We start from the raw sequence: 18,305 nt of genomic DNA, 5'->3' as shown, positions 1-18,305 counted from the left end.
GTGGGACTGATCGTGGGATTGTTCGCGGGGCGGATCGAGGGACGTGAGGACGTTCCACTACATCAACCGCGTTCACTAACGCTTCTGCTGTACGGTCTACAAGGGTACGTAGATCACTCATCCCCTCTTGTAGATGGACATCACCATGATAGGTCTTCGTGCGCGTAGGAAATTTTTTGTTTCCCATGCGACGTTCCCCACACACCTTACTATGGAGAATGAAAGTTGATACAGTGGTCCAGACTGTCCTTCCTCTCTTTGTTTCTTGATGCTCTGTGCTCAAATTTTTGTCAATGCTATTAATTTTATCTTTCTAACAAATGCATTTGATCAAGATTCTTTACAGAAATATAACTTCTACACTTACCGATTCCAACCATTGCAGGTATATTCAGGACAATAGGCTTTCCGAACATATTCCAAAGGCACTTTCCAAGAAGAGCGTTATTTTCAAGTCAGTACTTTCTCTTCAGGCAGATGTAGCTAGCATATTTTGGATTAATTAATGTGTAATACTATGATTAATTAATGTGTAATATTGTGCTTGAGAACACTACTTTGGCTGGACAAGCTTCACTTAAATTTGGTGAAATATAATGGTTCCATACGTAGAGAGCACAACTATATATTTGTCCCCTAGGATTTGAAGGCATTTTTAAACTGAGAAAAAACCAACCCGACAGTGTGCTTTAGGATGTTCCTTCTGTTTTGATTTCTTACCTGCTGCAGCTGGTCAGGCAACAATGGTCTTCAGGGGCAAGCGATAGTATTAGCCATGGCACCATCATAATCATCGTATGTGCTGTGGTCGGGGCCATCTTGTTACTTGCGATTGTTATTGGGTGTTGTTTGTGTACACACAAGAGAAAGAAAAAAACTTCACATGGTATGTGTTCTTTGGCTCAGTGGACGTTCTGGTACTGTGTAAGAACATGCAGTGATTTATTTTTGCCATTTTGTAGAAACTGTTGTTCTTGCAGCACGAGCGAAAAAGCTAGGGTCAAATTTCAGTGAAGTAGCTACATCAACAACAAACATATTTCCTTTATCAGAAATTGAAGATGCATTGTTTGAACCAGTAAACCAGTTTATGGACTAAATTGGACACTTTCGCTCCTGGCTTTGGGTCCTTGCTGAACTTATTTACCTTGCCTGTTTGATGACTTTACCATACACTGAAATATGTGTAGTTTGAGGAGGCTCTCAACGCGCCAGATCCGAAGGAAGGCATCACGAGGCCGATGGATCCAAAACTGGGAGACGATTACCCCATCGACGTCATTCTCAAGGTTAGAGAAAGATGCTCGGGCTTTCCTTTCCTTGCGTGGTTGGATTGGACATATGCCGGCCACCGCCGCCCCTAGCGCGCCCCCCGCCGCACCGCCCGTTCCCCCGGCAGATCCGACGAGCCGAAGCCCCCGCGCCCAGCCGTTGCGCCGCCCCGCACCCGTAGGCACCCGGCATGGATCCGGTGGGGTGGGGTAGGAGGTGGTGGCACGCTGGAGGTGGAGATAAGCAGGGTCGTGCGGGTGGCTGGTTTTTTTTTATCGCACGTACCGGTTCGGGCTGACTTATTACGTGGACTGCGGGTTGAATACTCAATACATCAAGGTTTTTTTTTTTTGTAAAAAGGCGGCAACGAACGACAGAAACACTCCGCCCTTTATTATTATTAGGGGAGATTAGAGAGAGAGGGAGATATATATATATCAGGGAAAGATGATATTCTTAGCATCGATACAAGGTGAAGCGAAAGACCTTATATGCGGGATCGTGTCTACCGACGTACTTAGCCGTTAACCTCCCGACGAAAAGCCCCCAAAACCCAATTTAAATTTCAGATCCTGATATTGCTATATGCGATCCGCATAGGCGTCGACCGCACCCACGCCGCCGCCTCCCTCCTGGCCCCCGACGCAGCCCAGGCAGCGGCGCTGCCACAATCCCAGCCACCGTCGACTCGACGGTCCAGGATTCCAAGTGCTTATTCGCGTCGAAACCCGAAACCTAATCCCCAATCCGGCAATCTCCCTCCACCTCAAAGCTCCCCCCTTGCCTCACCCCAAATCCTCGCAGATGGCTCCGGCGATGCCGAAGCAGCGCGCGGTGCATCTCCCCGACAATGAGGAGGTTGCGCGCCTCCTCCTGGAGAAGCACCGGTCGATGCTGGAAACAAACATCCCGGACAACCTGAGCCTCACGCTCTCCAACGCCTACCGCAACGTCTGCGCCGCCAAGGAGCCCATCCGGACCCTCAAGGACCTGCTAAAGATCAAGTACCCATCTTTCCATTCCTCTCCGCTGTTTGTTCGCGTTTCGTTCTTCGGGGTAAAGGTCGCGCATTCTGGCTAGGGTTTGGCCGGTTGGGGTTTGTCACTTTGGTTTGTGTAGTAATGTCGCGTTTTTTGCTAGGGTTTGAGTAGTGGAGTATATAAGTAGCTGGAAAATCAGGTTTGTTTTCGAATGCTTTAAGATGAATCGACCGGTAAGAGAGTTCCTTTTCACTATGCTGCACTGAAACTATACATTCATTTAGTCTCTTTTATAACCAAGCACTGCATAATGCAGCATTGCATCTTCCGATAAAGGGAGGATTTTATTGACTCAAAAAGGAGCATCAAGAGGATACAAACCCAAAGAGCACACACCCGGCCTCTACATAGCAAGGATGCACACGTCCAACACCAACACACGCACACAGAAAACACGCCGACAAATAGCAATGCAGCATTGCATCTTATAAAGCATTAATGTATTGATGTTCTCTTATTATTTTCAGGGGTGTTGGACCATGGGTCATCCGTCTCATAAAAGAGTCCTTTCCCGTGTCCACTCAGGATTTATCTCCTCCAAAATGTAAAGAGAAAGGGAGAAAGGGTAACATTTTTCATGCTTGACTTGTTCTTTTCTTTTAACACCCATATTCTGGCGCAGGGATGGCTAAAAGATTTCGTCTGTTGAATCTTACACACCACTGTTCATTTCTGCAGGGAAGAAAATAAAAAGACCAGAGCATAATCCTGAACTTGTTTGCAGCAATTCTGCTTCTATGGCATCCCAAGAACTGATACAGTTGACCAGTCAAGAGCAGTTCAGTTATAGCTCTGAAGTTCGAACTGACGTATGTCTACCTTAGACTGACGTTGTGTTTACGGTTTTCATTTTTTTCCATCCATGCCAAAAATATTATTGTAGCTATACAAATTAAATTACAGTTTTTTTTTTTCTAAATGGTCAGCTATGAAAATGAATGCAATCATATGCTTTCATTGTCAATATTCTCCCGTTGAAGTTTTTGAGTTTTAGTCTTCAATCTTACTAATTCACTTTCCCGTCTCATTGTTTCACATAAAACTAAGTGGTTTAATATTTAGCGTAGAGCGAGGCTTTACCAAACATGGTGTGTGTTGTGCAAAATTTGAAATGTTTGATATATCATCTATCACTTACATAGCCCAACCAAATTTTGCAGCTTCACCAAACACCATATTGCTGCATTGAACTTCATTTATCCAGCTATTTTTATAATGTGACACAATGCAGAGAAGAAGTTAATTTCAATTCAGTAGATTGGTGCCTTCTATCCAGCTATTTCTATAACTTTGTCTATCTTTCTCCAAATTATTGAACTTCATCAACTTTCTTTCACAATTGAATCTCATTTCCTACTTTATTATATATCTAGCAATTTCCACCAATTAAAATATGTGGTTAGACAGTTATTTCTACTTGCAGTTTTCCCTTTACTGCTTATATATTCTACTTTCGTTTTTCTCTATTATGCCAGATGCTGGATTTTTCTTTTGCTAACTCACCGATTCTCTTATTCTATTTAGAGCAACTGTTCTGAAAATATCATTCTCAGCGGTCCAGATTCTGATGAACCATTTAAAGGGAACAATCCTTTCATAGGTACTGATTATTCATGCTGCATAAATCCTCAAACAGCCTTTGTTTATGTTGTATGCTGCACTAGAATTAATCCTGACTACTCAATTGTAGGTCCTGAACATTTTGTTGAAGAGAGGGATCGTCCAAAACTGAAAGCATGCAGTTCCAGTTTCCTTGATATCAGTATGCTGTCAATTCAGATCATATGTAGCTAAATAAAACTACAAAAGTAATGTTCTCTACTAAATTCTACCTTTGTAGGCAAAGGACCAGCTACTAATTTCGGAGCGTCAGATTGTTCAGTTCCTGTTTCACCTCTTTCATCTCAAGGAACATTTGAGCTGCAATCTTCCAGTACAATGGTACGGTTAATTTTATTGGAAAAAGCTCTGTTGTACCTTGTTTATTTTCAAATAAAACCTAATGCTATTATTTCTTTTCCACTACAACAGGGTTCTACTGAATTCACTATGCTAGACAAGGATACTGGTGGTATGGGCAATTCTATACTAGCTATGCCACCTTGTCTATCCAATGAAATGTTTCTTGAAGTTTATGAAGTGGTGTTGATATTGGATGATCGTGAAATTTTTGGGTCCGTGAGATTATATCTTACTCAAGAATCATTGTATGTTGTATAATAGATATATCTGATCTTTAAGTCGGATTATAAGCTTGTCTTACTGTATGTGTAATACTCAAAACTGTATGGCCTTTGCCGCATATTCTCCAAACTTGTTCAGACCAGTACAACATTAGAGGTTACTCAACACAATGAATATTGCTACCTTGATGCAAGTTTCAAAGTTTTGAACGACGTGTATTGGCCCCTGGTCTTTTGGGGTGATAATTTGAGCATTTGTAGCATATGACTTTGTTCTTTCTTTACTTATGAGTTTGAAGATGAGCTATGTCATTCTATTCCTTAGATTGTTTTTTGTTAAAACATGGTAATGGTTGTCACTTGCTTTTTTATTTGTCTTTTCCTGAATTTAAAGACAATTTGGCTACATAGTATCTTCTGTTAATTTGAATTTAACCCTTTTCTGTTAATGTTTGTTTCATTTAGTTTCTATCCTTTATGTTCTATGTGCCATATGTCAGATACATATTCAGTTTATCATTCAAGAAAGTAAGCCGATTATGGTTGCCCTTGGTCGATTTATAGAAATATCAAACCACCAAAATGAATTGAACTGAGCCTTTTCGCTAGGAGTAGTTTCATTTTTGTTGTAGGACTACATAGTGATTTCCTTAGTTTTCATGAATAATTATAAGCTACTATGTTGGTTGGCTCACATGTAGTTGTGTGTCTGATTTTTCATACATTGCCATTTGCTTGAAGCTTACCCACCACCACACCTGCTCCACAACAGTTTCATGTTATTCGATCTTTCTTTTAATGGTATATCAGATTTTTTTTTTCTCATGATTGTTACATTTTTGTGCAGATCCCGTGGCAAAAGAGTTGTTGATAACATACATTCGAAATTTCATGTGCCTGTAGAGGTTGGTCAGACTCAGACTTGTGTGAGCTTGCCGTACTAACAGTCTTCTTGCTCCTAGTACTCAGTTCATTTGTTCTAGTTTGGGCATTATCTTTTTCTCTTTTTACACATCTCAGATCACTAAACTTTGCTGGTAAATATGATTGGCATGGCATCAGCATGTCCTTAAAGTCTAAATTGAATCCATGATGATTTGATGAAATGATGAGACATATTACATTTTGCTGCTGTCAATTAGAGAACTATAGAATAAAAAGGTACAAAGGGCATCTGATTTTTTCTGCTAGCACACAGCTGATGGAAAAATGCTGTTTGGATGGGTGTCTCTAATGTTAAATTTGAATTGCATGTAAAATATTATGAACACAGCTACACAGGGTTGCCAGAATCAATGATTCGAACATATCATCACTTGAGCAGATACATGCTTTCCAATGACTAGCCATTTTCGCCAGACCTTGATTAGATCCTGTATAAGGCATCATGTTTTAGAAATGTATTACAAATGCAACGGGAAGTTGGAAATCGTGTCAAGTCTCAATACTCTCACTTTGCAGACCATGCACGAAATGACATTTCTGTTGTGAGGAGAGGGAATATCTGATATTTTCTCATACTGCTAGATTACTTTCTGATATATGGTTTCTTGCCCCCGCTGTCCTGATACTTGCTGACCAGTGCTTATTTGCATGTGTTGAGTGGAAGGACACATATAGCATTATTGCCTCATATCAAATTGGACGCAATCTGGCAACTTGTCAGATTCTGCTTATATACTTTGAACATTCGATATATGCTGGGTATAACATAAATGTACAATTGTAATGAATATTTTCTCCTCCTCTTAGCATAAAATGTTCCTGAGACATGGATCTTGTCTTCATTTCAAGCGAAATAAAAATGATGATTGAAGATTTTATGCATGGAATGAACTGTTCATGTTGTCCGTGCCAGAGAAAATGGTGTTGATGAATCTGTTTGAATCATGTCATCCAGATAAAACGCTTGCCTGTTGGAGATTGTATTTGGATTGCTCGTCATAGAAGATCTCATACTGAGTATGTTCTTGACTTCATTGTTGAAAGGAAAAGTGTCACAGATTTAGTTAGCTCAATTAGAGACAGCAGGTACAAAGATCAGAAATTAAGGCTAAAGGTACCATCTGAACTAGTATTAATTTTTTTCGTTATTGCAATTCTCATGTTAACTTGCCCTGTTTTTATACTTCCAATTTGTTAGCTGTTTTATTTCTCACACAATGTCATGCCAACTGGAGGGGTTGGGGATACATATTTATAGGCTGCTAGCCAGCCAAGCATATGCTAAGATGCTAGTCTAAGATGCTATCCTAACTGCCAGTCCTTGGTGGTCAAGGATGCTGTCCTAACAACCACAAGGGCATAAGGACCATGTGCTGCAGCCCCACAAAGACCTTAGTACATAGACTTCTCCATCGTTCTCCCCCTAAGTCTTGTGCGTTGTCTTGTGGGAGAGTTGAACCATCCCGATCCTGGAGCAGAGTTCGAGGAGCTTGATCCTCCCAAGAGGCTTGGTGAGTAGGTCTGCGAGCTGGTCCGTGGTGTTGATGTAGCTCGCCTCGATGCTCCCTTCATCCAAACAGCTTCGGATGAAGTGGTACCTCAGTCGGATGTGCTTGCTCCGTTCATGGAAAACAGGGTTCTTTGCCAGGGCCAGAGCGGACTTGCTGTCCACCATGAGCTGCACCGTTCTGGTGTCTCGAACGAGGAGATCACCAAGCAGTCGAGCGAGCCAGAGCGCCTGAGTGTAGGCGGTGGAGGCCGCTATGTACTCGGCCTCGTAGTTGGACAGGGCCACCACCTACTGGTTGACCGACTGCCAGCTCACGAGACACTTGCCGAGGAAGAAGAGGATCCCGCTCGTGCTCTTGCTGGTGTCGATGTCGTCGGCATGGTCGCTGCCGCTGTACCCGACGAAGTGTGTCGCCCGGACACCTAGGGTAGTGGAGGTCGTGGTCGAGGGTCCCCGCCACGTAACGGATGATCCTCTTCACTGCCTGCTAGTGCTCCGTCGTCGGTCGCCCCATGAACCGACTAACGTAGCCGACGGGGAATGCCAAGTCTGGCCATGTGTGGGCGAGGTAGCGAAGGCTCCCCACAAGGCGCCGGTATTGCACAACGTCCACTTCCTCCGTCGTGCTGTCGCGGCTCAGTTTCAGCCTCTCCTCCATCGGAGTGAGAGCTGGGTGCCGGTCGGTGAGCCCAGCTAGCTCAACGATGCGCATGGCGTAGGTGGACTGTCGAAGCGCGATCCCGGAGTGATCCTGGTGCACCTCGATCCCTAGATAGAAGGAGAGGAGCCTCAGATCACTCATCTGGAAGGTGGCCTTCATTTCTTCCTTGAACTCCGCCACCTCTGCATCCTTGATGCCGGTGATCACCAAGTCGTCAACATAATAGATGCCCACCTGCAGGGCATTTCCTTCACTGCCCCGTCGGTAGACGGCCGCCTCATGCGGGTTTTGCTCGAAGCCCGTCTTCTTTAGCATGGAATCCAGCTTGGCGTTCCACGCCCTAGGTGCCTACTGTAGGCCACAGAGAGCCTTACGCAGCCGGAGTACCTTGCCCTCCTGGTCGGGGATCGCAAATCCCGGCGGCTGATGCACGCGGACTTCCTCCTTCAAGTCGCCGTTGAGGAACGCCGACTTGACATCCATGTGATGGACACGCCAGCCCTCTTGGGCAACTAGCGCAAGGAGAAGTTGCGCGGACTCCATCCATGCCACGGGAGCGAAAGCGTCGTCGAAGTCGACTCCTTCCTACTGCAAGAAGCCTTGGGCCACCAAGCGAGCCTTGTGCTTGACGATGGCGCCGGCTTCATCCCTCTTCAGCTTGAACACCCACTTAAGGGTGATCGCGCGGTGACCACGAGGGAGGTCAGCGAGCTCCTAGGTGCGGTTCTGCTCGACCCCATCCATCTCCAACTGCACTGCGGTGCGCCATGCCGCATCTCTCTCGGCCTCTACAAAGGACCGAGGTTCGCCGTCCTCACACGCGAGCTGTAGTTGCGCCTCCAGGTCGCCTGGCACCAGTCCCGGCATCGGCTAGTCGCTGAGTAGATTTTCCATCGTACGATACCGCAACGGTTCGCCGCCATGATACGCGTCGATACACTCCTCGTTGTGAGTGAGCGGGGAAGCGAACTCCACCGGGATGTGCTCGGCGTGAGCTGGTGCTGATGAAGACAAGCCCCGAGGGGTGACTGTCGGTGCTGGAGTACGTGGCGTTGCCGGTTGTGGTGCCATCGGCGTAGCAAACCCCGGGGTCTGGAGTTTTGGGAACTGAGGTAGACGTGCTCGGCGAAGAGGAGCTGCTTACCCCCCTGCTTCCTTGAAGTGGACGTACTCGACAATGAAGTCGTTATACGTCGGAGTCGAGCCGTCATCCACCGCCTTGTCCCATGCCCACCCTCGCCCTTCGTTGAACACGACGTCTCGCGCCGTGCGCACACGTTGTGTCTTTGGTTCGAGGATGCGGTAGGCCTTCAAGCCCCCTCCGCGTAGCCGATGAAAACTCCAGGAGTGCTCCTGTCGTCGAGCTTGCCGATGTGGCCGAGCTCCTTGGCGAACGCGAGGCAGCCAAAGACCCACAAGTGGGAGACCGCCGGCTTCCGCCCATGCCAGGCCTCGTATGGCGTCTTGCCGTCGAGTGCCTTAGTAGGCGAGCAGCTGAGGATGTAGACGACTGTCAGCACCACCTCTCCCTAGAAAACAGACGACACCCCTCTCTGCTTGAGGAGAGTCCGAGCCATCCCCACAACCGTCTGGTTGCGCCGCTCGATGACGCAGTTCTGCTGCGGGCTGTATGGCACGGAGTGGTGGCGTTGGATGCCCTCATCAGCGCAGTACAACGCGAATTCAGCCGCCGTGAATTTGCCGCCGTTGTCAGGGCGCAACACGCGCAGTTTGCGGCCGCTCTACGCCTCCACAGCACCCTGCACACGCCTGATGGCGTCCGTCGCCTCTCCCTTGCTGCCGAGGACCATCGCCGACATGTAGCGAGAGAGGTCGTCGACGAGCAGCAGGAAGTAGCGTCGACTTCCTGGTGTGGCTGGCGTCATCGGGCTGCACAGGTCCCTGTGCACGAGCTCAAGCCTCTCCTTGGCCCGGAAACTCGCCTGCTGGGGAAAGGGGAGTCGCCTCTGCTTCGTCAACACGTAGATGTCGCAGAACTGCTCCACATGGTCGAGGCACGGCAGGCCTCGCACCATCTCCTTGGCACTAAGACGCTTCAGGGCCTCGAATTGAAGGTGCCCAAAGCGCTCATGCCATTGCCGCGCCTCGTCGTCCCGACGAGCAGCGAGACAGACGGGTTGTGCCACCTGCACGTCAAGGACTTAGAGTCGATTTTCACCTCTGGGTACTTTGGCGAGAAGGCGACGCTGGCGATCCCAGATGCATAGGACCCCATGCTCGATCAACACGCGTGAGCCGTTCTCATCCAGTTGTCCCAAGCTGATGATGGAGTTCCTTAACGCGGGGATGTAGTAGACACCGGTGAGTAGCCGGTGCTCTCCCGTCTTGGCGATGAAGATGACGGAGCCGACGCCCTTAATTTCTACGGCAGAGGCATCCCCAAACTTGACGGAGCCTCGCGCGTTGGAGTCGAGCTCGGCGAAGAATTCCCTTCGACCGGTCATGTGGTGGGTGGTGCCGGTATCGAGGCACCATCCCGCAGTCTTGTCCTTCCCGAAGCCATCACCGAGAACAGCGTGCGCTTTTGGCTCGTCGAGGTGGAGGAGAGCCTTTGTGGCTGGTGTCGCTGAAGGTAGCTCGATGCTTGCATGCGCCATGAATAGAGCCGTCTCCTCCTCCACTTGTGCGACGTGAGCGTGGCCATGTCGTGTCTGTCGACACTCATTGGCCCAATGGCCAAGCCGTACACAATTGTGGCAACTGTTGTCGTGTGCCGGCTTGGGCTTGCCAACGGCGCCGTCCTTGGCGCCTCCGCGGCCGTCACCTTCGGCACATCCTTGTGCCCTGCCCGAGGCGCCTCTTCGCGCCTTGCGCCGCGCCTGCGGCCGCCCGCCGTGGAAGATGGGCCACCCTTCTTGTCACAGAGGCCGGCATCCCATTGCTCCCGAGATAGGAGCAACTTCCTGCCAGTGGTCATGGGCTCCGAGAGAGATTGTGGCTCGTCGGTGTCGACGACCTTGAGGCGACCTATCGCCTCCTCGATCGTTATCGCGGAGAGGTCCAGCAAAGACTCGATCGAGCGAGCCATCTGCTTGTACTTCTTGGGGATGCACCGAAAGAGCTTCTCGACAGCTCTCTCCTCGGTGTAGGTGCCATCGCCGAACTGCACCATCTTCTGCAGCAGAGTGTTGAGATGGAGAGCAAAGTCATCAACGTCCTCACCTGGCTTGAAGGCCAGGCTCTCCCACTCCTTACGAAGTGCCTACAGTGTGGACTTGCGAGCACGGTCGCTGCCGAAGCGAGCCGAGACGATGGCGTCCCAAGCCTCCTTGGCAGTCGGCTTGTTGGAAAGCGAGAACTGCATCTCGGGCGGGACTGTGGCGATGAGGGCGTCCAGCGCCCGTCGATCCTCATGGTGGTCGACGTTGCCGTCCTGGACCGCCTCCCACAGGTGCCGCACCTGGAGCCTGATCTTCATGATCGCAGCCCACTCGATCTAGTTGGTTTTGGTGAGGGTAGGCCACCCAACACCGGGACTAACATCCCTGACCACAGTCCGGACCCCGTAGAGGCCGCGGTCCTGGTCGTCGCAGCCGCCGTCGCCATGCACGCACCTCCACCTGGAGCGCTATTGCGATGTGCGCGGGCGTGCTCGGCTGCCCACTGCACCGTCCGCTCTCGTGCCACATTGGCGCGGTCTGCGTCGGCACCGTCGTCCGTAGGCGCGGAGCTGTTGGAGCTGCCAGAGCTGCCCCGGAGTGCCTTGGCACCTGCGGTAGCCTCACGTGCTGCCTCCGCTGCTGCTGCTTCTACCTCCGCTCTGTCTGCTACCAGTTTTGCCGCTGCCAACCTCGACGCCCTTGCTGCCGCAGCAGCGGCTGCTGCAGCCACCCGCTCACGCTCCTCTGCCACGGCACGCTCGCCCCCCTGCCGACGCCGTGTGCTCGAGGTACCCGTGTGCTGAAAGCGGCTTACAGACATGGCTCGCCGCTGGTGGGGCTGTTGCATGGTGAAGAAGCTGCTTCTGACGAGCTGCTGCTCGACAGTCCGGAGGGAGGGAGGTAACCACGGGCAGTCGGAGCAACTGCTGCTACCGGCTAGGGCTGCTCAGCTCCCGGGGAGAGAGGTGAGCAGGAAATGCTCATGCTACAAGAAACACTGGCTCTGATACCACTTGTTAGTTGTTTTATTTCTCACACAATGCCATGCCAACCTGAGGGGTTGGGGATACATATTTATAGGCTGCTAACCAGCCAAGCATATGCTAAGATTCTAGTCTAAGATGCCATCCTAACTTCCAGTCCTTGGTGGTCAAGGATGCTATCCTAACAACCACAAGAACACAAGGACCATGTGTTGCAGCCCCACAAAGACCTTAGTACAGAGACTTATCCATCACAATTAGTGTCTTAAGACTCTAGTTTGTTCTTGTGTAATCCCAGTCAAGTGGTTGTGGCAACCTAAAAACATTGTTTTGTCCATGGGCCAGTGTCCAGGTCAAAATTTGATGTTTAAATCATTAGTTTGTCGGGCAGCGTGGAGGCTTCTATGATGCGACAGATGGTTGAACGTAACTTGCAGTGGTTGTTGAAGTACCAGCGTTGTCTAAACTATGTTTGTTTTATATGCTCTGTATTTCTACCCTACAGTTTACATCGAATGTGTTAAGAGATGCTGAATATAGGACAAGTGTTTCACTTCAAGAAGTTGTGTCGTTGGCCTGTCTTGTGTATCCACATGCTTTGCCCACCCATAGTGACCAGATGTCGCTCGAGTCTAATCTTAGGAGTAAATTTCATAAAGCACACAGATTTTGGAATAGCTGAAGAAGTTTGCGTTTCACATAACCGTACATACTTCGGTATAATATTCAGTAAGGCCCAGCACATCCACCACTTCATGTTAATATGAGGCGGTCAGTGTAATTGGTATGCAGGACCCACCAGTCAGCCGCCAAATGTTGTCTTATCTAGTGAAATATCTGTCTTCTGTCAGTTTTGAATTTTGATAAATTAAATGTATTTTTTTTGGAATTAACTCAGAACAATTGAAAAACTACAAAATGTTGTATTTAATATATGTATAATTCCAAATTAAATTCTTACTGAATAAAAAATTGGGGACATGTATGTGTACTGTAAGTTTACAATATGTAAGGCGGTATCATGTAATGTAAACTACCTTTCACCAAATTAACATGAAAAAGTTGAAATAAAACTGTGAATAGTTCTTATGTTACCAACGTCAGTTTGAAATATTGAATTCAAATTTAATATCTTCAAACTTACATATGTTTTTTAATATATTATGAAGCTACACATTCCACAAATCCACAAATATTTTGCTGCTAAAGAGGTAGGTTCTACATTTTTAGTTGCACTAAAGTTTGGTCCCACATGTCCAGACTATTTCATTTAACAGGATTCAACAATTGTGTGGTTTATCAAAATGTTAAAAGTATGTATAGTTTTGTGAAATGCAAACTAAGTTGTGTAACTTTCTGATAGTTGTACTAAAATATATGTAGCTCATGAAATTTACCTTTGTTCATTATACTTAATTTTTTATCCAGAATGCAAAGGCATAAGTAGGCGACCCCTCTTGGGTAGTGAGACTAGGCTTTATCCCTTGGGCATAAGTAGGCGACCCCTCTTGGGTAGTGAGACTAAGCTTTATCCCTTGATATTTTTTCCTAGACATTGTACTTTTTGTCCATGTTTATGGTTTGAGAGGAGATAGTTTAGTGGGTTAGAGCAACTCCAACCAGGCTACCCACACGGATGCGCGTTTTGTCCGTTTGGTTGCATGTTCGCTCCCTTTTCGTTTGGGTCGGCCGTGCGCCCAACACGCCGACCCATTTTTCGTCCGCGCGGCAGGCTTATGGCCATTTTTGATCTTTTTTGTTATAGATGTTCAAATAAAAATACAAATAAACATTAAATTGTCTCAAATACATTTGAAAGTTCAATAAAAATACAAATATTGCTTAGTTCGAGAACCACATAAAATATCCCATAGTTTACAAGCCAAATAAACATCAAATTGTCTCAAATACATTTAAAAGGAAAGGTTGCTGATACATCTATTGGTTGCCGACATGAATCCACATATGCTCAACCAAATCATTTTGCAGTTGCATGTGAGTTTCCCAATCATGCATCTTATGATAAACTCGACGAACTATGCAACGTTGCCCCTTCTACATGCTCAGGCACAACATTGTCTCCCTGAAACTGAAACCCTTGATCACACAGACGTTCTGGGCGATCATCCTCTACGATCATGTTGTGCATGATCACACAAGCTGTCATCACCTCCCACAACTTTTTGATGCTCCAAGTTCTAGGGGGATACTGAACGATGCCCCATCGAGATTGAAGAACGCCAAAAGCATGCTCTACATCTTTGAGAACACTCTTGCTCTTGGGCAAATCTCTTTCTCTTCTCTCCTACAGGGTTGGAAATTGTCTTCACAAGAGTAGATGACGGGGGGATAACCCCGGGGTACGCTCATCAAGCCTACTCCTCTATACTTCGGTATAGAAAGGAGCAAGAGTTTCCTCAACTGCCGGCTCCTCCTGGCCGGCTACGAAGTACTTGCCGGCTAGGAGCGTAGCCGTCTACTCTCTGACCGGCTGGCCAAGCCGCCAGCCGGCTGAAGGGCACCTGTCGCATCAATCCCCAGGATGTGACGGGGGTCCTCGATTAAAGGTGAAGCTACCTCAGCACGGGTAAGATGGAGAAGCGCACACATGGCTATAGTGGCGAGGCCGTACCGCTGACCGACGCCGGCTCCGACCCATCAACCATGCACAGTACCCGCGCGCCACGGCCCACTCCATTACCTGGCCCGGTGTGGCTACAGTGGAGGCGGTCGTACCGTTGACCGGTGTCGGATCCCGCTAGACGACGTCCGTCGTACCGCATGCGTCCTGCGTGGGGAGCACGCACCAATCCCATAGGCTAGCCGGCGGGTCCGAGGGCCAGATGGGACCTTGCAGCCGGCTGGCCCCTCAAGCGACAAGACTAAACGTCAGTGGGTCCCTTGGCCGGCCTGAGAGGCTGCCAGTCGGGTCCCCCATACTGTACCTAATATCCATTTTGTAGGCCGGTGCGTTCGACTATAAACCCCCCCGACCCCCTTCCATGGAGAGGGTCGGTCATTCTTGCACCCACACACACCACATAGGAGAGGTAGACTGCGAGCCGGCTGCTCCTTCTTCCTCCTCCGTCGAACAGCTCAAGGAGCATCCTGTAAACACTCTGGTTCATCAACCAATCCGGCAGGACTAGGGGTATTATCTCCCACGGAGAGCCCCGAACCTGGGTACATCGTGCGTCTTGCATTGCTAGTTACCAATCCCGTTCCCGGAGCCCGTCGGTGTCCTTTCGGTCCCCAACCACCCTCGATAAGCCTACCTATGGCATCTGTCGTGGAAAAACGACGACAGTAGACCACTACGGGTAGATACTGTCAGCTAGGTAGTATCATTGATGTATTGGTGGCCATTGATCTCAACATTGACCTCCGGGCAATTACCTTCTTCCATCCTAGCAAACACCAGAGAACGCTGGAGCACATTGATATCATTGTGAGATCCGGCCATGCTGAAGAAAGAGCGCCAAATCCAGAGATCTTGGGAAGCCACTTCCTCAAGTATGACAGTGCAAGCTTGGACATGATCCTTATACTGGCCCTGCCATGCCAAGCAGAATGACAGTTTTTTCACTTCCAGTGCATACAGTCTATGCTACCAAGCAACCCCGGAAACCCCTACTAGCATTCATCTCCAGCAACCGTGTTGTATCAGAAACAGTTGGCTCTCTCAAGTACTCCGGCCCAAACACAGCTATGACAGCTTTGCAAAACCTATACATGGACTCAAGGCATGTGGACTCACTCATTCGGACGTACTCATCAATGAGATCACGAGAATCTCCATATGCAAGCATCCGAATGGCAATAGTGCACTTGTGATAAGAGGAGAAGCCAATCTTTGAAAGGGCATCCTATTGCACTCGAAATAGTTATCGTACTCGACCACCCCCTCCCGAATACGGTTGAACACATGTCTAGCCGTACGAAAACGGCGTCGAAACATGTGATGTTTGAAGAGCGGGTTTCGGGTCTCGAAGTAGTCCTTCCAGAGTAGGAAATGGCCACTCTCCCGGTTGTGATTCAGTGTCGGCGTGTGCCCCGGTATGGAGCCCCTAAATTGCGGCCGCTCCATACTAAGGTGGTCATGGACGACCAACGCGGCTGCCATGATCTCCTCATCGTCGGAATAAGAATCATCCAAATCACAAAGAATGTTGTAAACAAAACTCATCGTCGGAGTCCATTTGTACCTTGCGGGCAAAGCGTCGAACAACTTGTGGGCGTCCTGGAAGAATCCGGCCGGTGAGGAGCCTCACGCCCCACCGAGACAAAGTAGCAGAACTGGGCGGCGGCGGGAGATGAGGCTGCCGGGAGGATGAGTCTATAGGCGGTTGGTTGGCGGCAATGGCGGAAGTCGGCTGCAGGAGTGGGAGGCGGGGCGGGCGGGAGCGTTGGAGGGGAAGGGAAAGAGGAGAATGGCTTACGTGTCACTGACTGGCGGGCCAGGGGAAGAGAAGGGTGGGTGACACGGGCGTCTGTCCCGTGTCCGCGCCGACGCAAATCCGTCCCAAATTTGAGCCTAGAATGGGTCGCGGGCGGACAAAAAACAAACACGCATCCGTTTGGGCCGGCGCGTCGGGCCGTGTTTTTTGTCCGCAGTGACCCAAACAGACGTGCGTGGACGAAATTGGTGGCCCGGTTGGAGTTGCTCTTACTAATTTAGGCTACTCCCTCCATCCAAATATATAGGGCCTAAATACGTTTTTCGAGGTTGCCTTTAACCATTGATAATATTATTAACAATATATAAGATGTATGATATGAAAATTATATCATTAGAAACTCCTTTCACATACGAATTTGGTGGTATTTTTTGTGCAATATGCATGCCATATATTATTGCTCTAATTCGTTGTCTACCTTAAAAAATGTATTAGTCCCATTATATTTGGATGGAGGGAGTAGCATATTTTGTGCATTTAGCAACAATATCATGTGATGCTTCCGTTTCTTGTATCTTGTAGAAATGTGGACTAAGAAAGCTGATATATCTGGTTGAAGGTGATCCAAACCCTTTAGGCGCATCAGAGAGCATCAAAACAGCGTATGTATACTGCTCATGTAACCTTGGGATCAAATTATCCCTGCATAGACTTCTGTTAAAACTTTTAGTGCTCTCCTCGTTGATAATAATACATCTAGTGGTCAGTTAGATACCTGGGGTAATAAGGTGTACAGCCTTTAAACTGTTCCATGTCTTTAAATTTCAGCTGCTTCACAAGTGAGATTCTTGAAGGATTTGATGTTCAAAGAACCACCGGGTATTCTGATACTGAAAGGACATACGGCCACCTGACACTTTCGATAATTGATTACTACAGCATGAAATTCTCAATCGGTGCTAACACTAGTCGAGTTTGCTTAACTTATGACGAGTTTGTGAAGAAGTGTTGTGACCCCAAGAAGTTAACTGTGAGCGACATATTCGCCCTTCAACTTATGCAGGTATCTGCTCAATAAAAGCCACCTTCACCAAATAAGTGCTGCTACTGCTAATTCATTTGGTGGCCTAATTTGGTGCAAGATTTATTCCATCAATTTCTCGTGCAATGCAGGTACCACAGGTGACAGAAGAAACCGCAATTGCAGTTATAGAGCTCTACCCGACACTTGTCTCACTTGCTCGGGCATACTCCATGCTTGTGAGTAGTCCTCCTTTCCCCTTTAAATTTAAGTCTCTACGATGTTCATCATGGTTAGCTAGCTGTATTCTTTTAAATTAATATACTTGCAGCACTTTGTTGAACTCAGTGGTGAGAATGCCCAGCCAAAGGGAAAGGGTACTAATATTGCTTCTATTGTAGCTAGATGGTTTATAACATGGTGTTTGGACTAAAACTTGTTGCTGTAATGTTATAAGGATGGCGATAGCCCTGCCCAAGAGAAGATGCTGAACATGAAGAGCAAGATGGTGAACGCAGGGGCTAGCAGAAATATCTTCAAGCTTGTCTGGGGTGAAGGGTGAAATATTACTGACCTAGTTACCTAAATGGGTTCCTTCCTGACTTGACTTGGTTCAACCGGCCTTTGGTCGCCATCTCGATGATTTTGGCGCCGCTTCTTGTGATGAAGCAAATCTTGAGACGTCGCCATTGTTTCTTGAGACGTTGTCGCATAACGTGCATGTTCCGAAGGCAAACTAAGACGTTTCTTTCTGTGTGCCTTGCGGTGCTGGAAGTTTCATCACGTAAAATCTTCCGATCAGGTGGTTACCTCTCTGTTGTAGAGCCTTGCAATGAGCTGGCTATGTGTTTCATATGTACTGTACTGTTTTTTTTTTGGGAATATCATATGTACTGTACTTAGCAGTTATGTACTCCCTATTCTTAATTTGGATCTATTATAAGTGTGTTGTGCAGGTCTATGAAGTGTGTTGAGCAGTTATTTAAAACTCGTTTGAATGGAAGCCGCCGAGATGATAAGAGAATTTGAATCTAGGATCGCCTCGTCTGACTTGTGCGTTTCAATGGAAGACCAAGAAGAACGAACTCAATGTGCTGTTTGTACAGAGATGATAAGAGAATAAGAAACGTTGTTATTGCTGGAAACATATTTTCGTTTACCACCAAGTACG

General features: G+C 47.8%; 1 protein-coding gene across 4 annotated transcripts; it reads left to right on the top strand.

Moving 5' to 3' along the window:
- Positions 1-1,825: 1,825 nt before the first annotated feature.
- On the top strand, positions 1,826-18,095 carry LOC123443520 (crossover junction endonuclease MUS81-like). 4 transcript variants are annotated; one of them, XM_045119911.1, is made up of 13 exons: positions 1,826-2,276; positions 2,780-2,877; positions 2,991-3,121; positions 3,837-3,912; positions 4,003-4,074; positions 4,153-4,253; positions 4,344-4,486; positions 5,343-5,400; positions 6,396-6,554; positions 16,696-16,775; positions 16,942-17,176; positions 17,287-17,373; positions 17,592-18,095. In XM_045119911.1, exons 1-13 carry the CDS (start codon positions 2,077-2,079, stop codon positions 17,694-17,696), a joined length of 1,545 nt encoding a protein of 514 aa, XP_044975846.1. In that variant the 5' UTR covers positions 1,826-2,076; the 3' UTR covers positions 17,697-18,095. The 4 variants fall into 4 exon arrangements, with proteins under 4 accessions (XP_044975846.1, XP_044975845.1, XP_044975844.1 ...); XM_045119910.1 differs by having other exon boundaries at positions 5,343-5,421; XM_045119909.1 differs by having other exon boundaries at positions 4,344-4,519.
- Positions 18,096-18,305: the final 210 nt, after the last annotated feature.

This window comes from Hordeum vulgare, chromosome 3H (genome assembly GCF_904849725.1).
Source record: "Hordeum vulgare subsp. vulgare chromosome 3H, MorexV3_pseudomolecules_assembly, whole genome shotgun sequence".
In the NCBI taxonomy this organism is placed as follows: domain Eukaryota; kingdom Viridiplantae; phylum Streptophyta; class Magnoliopsida; order Poales; family Poaceae; genus Hordeum; species Hordeum vulgare.
Note: the sequence above shows the minus strand (reverse complement) of the source record. Positions and strands in the feature narration are given on the sequence as shown.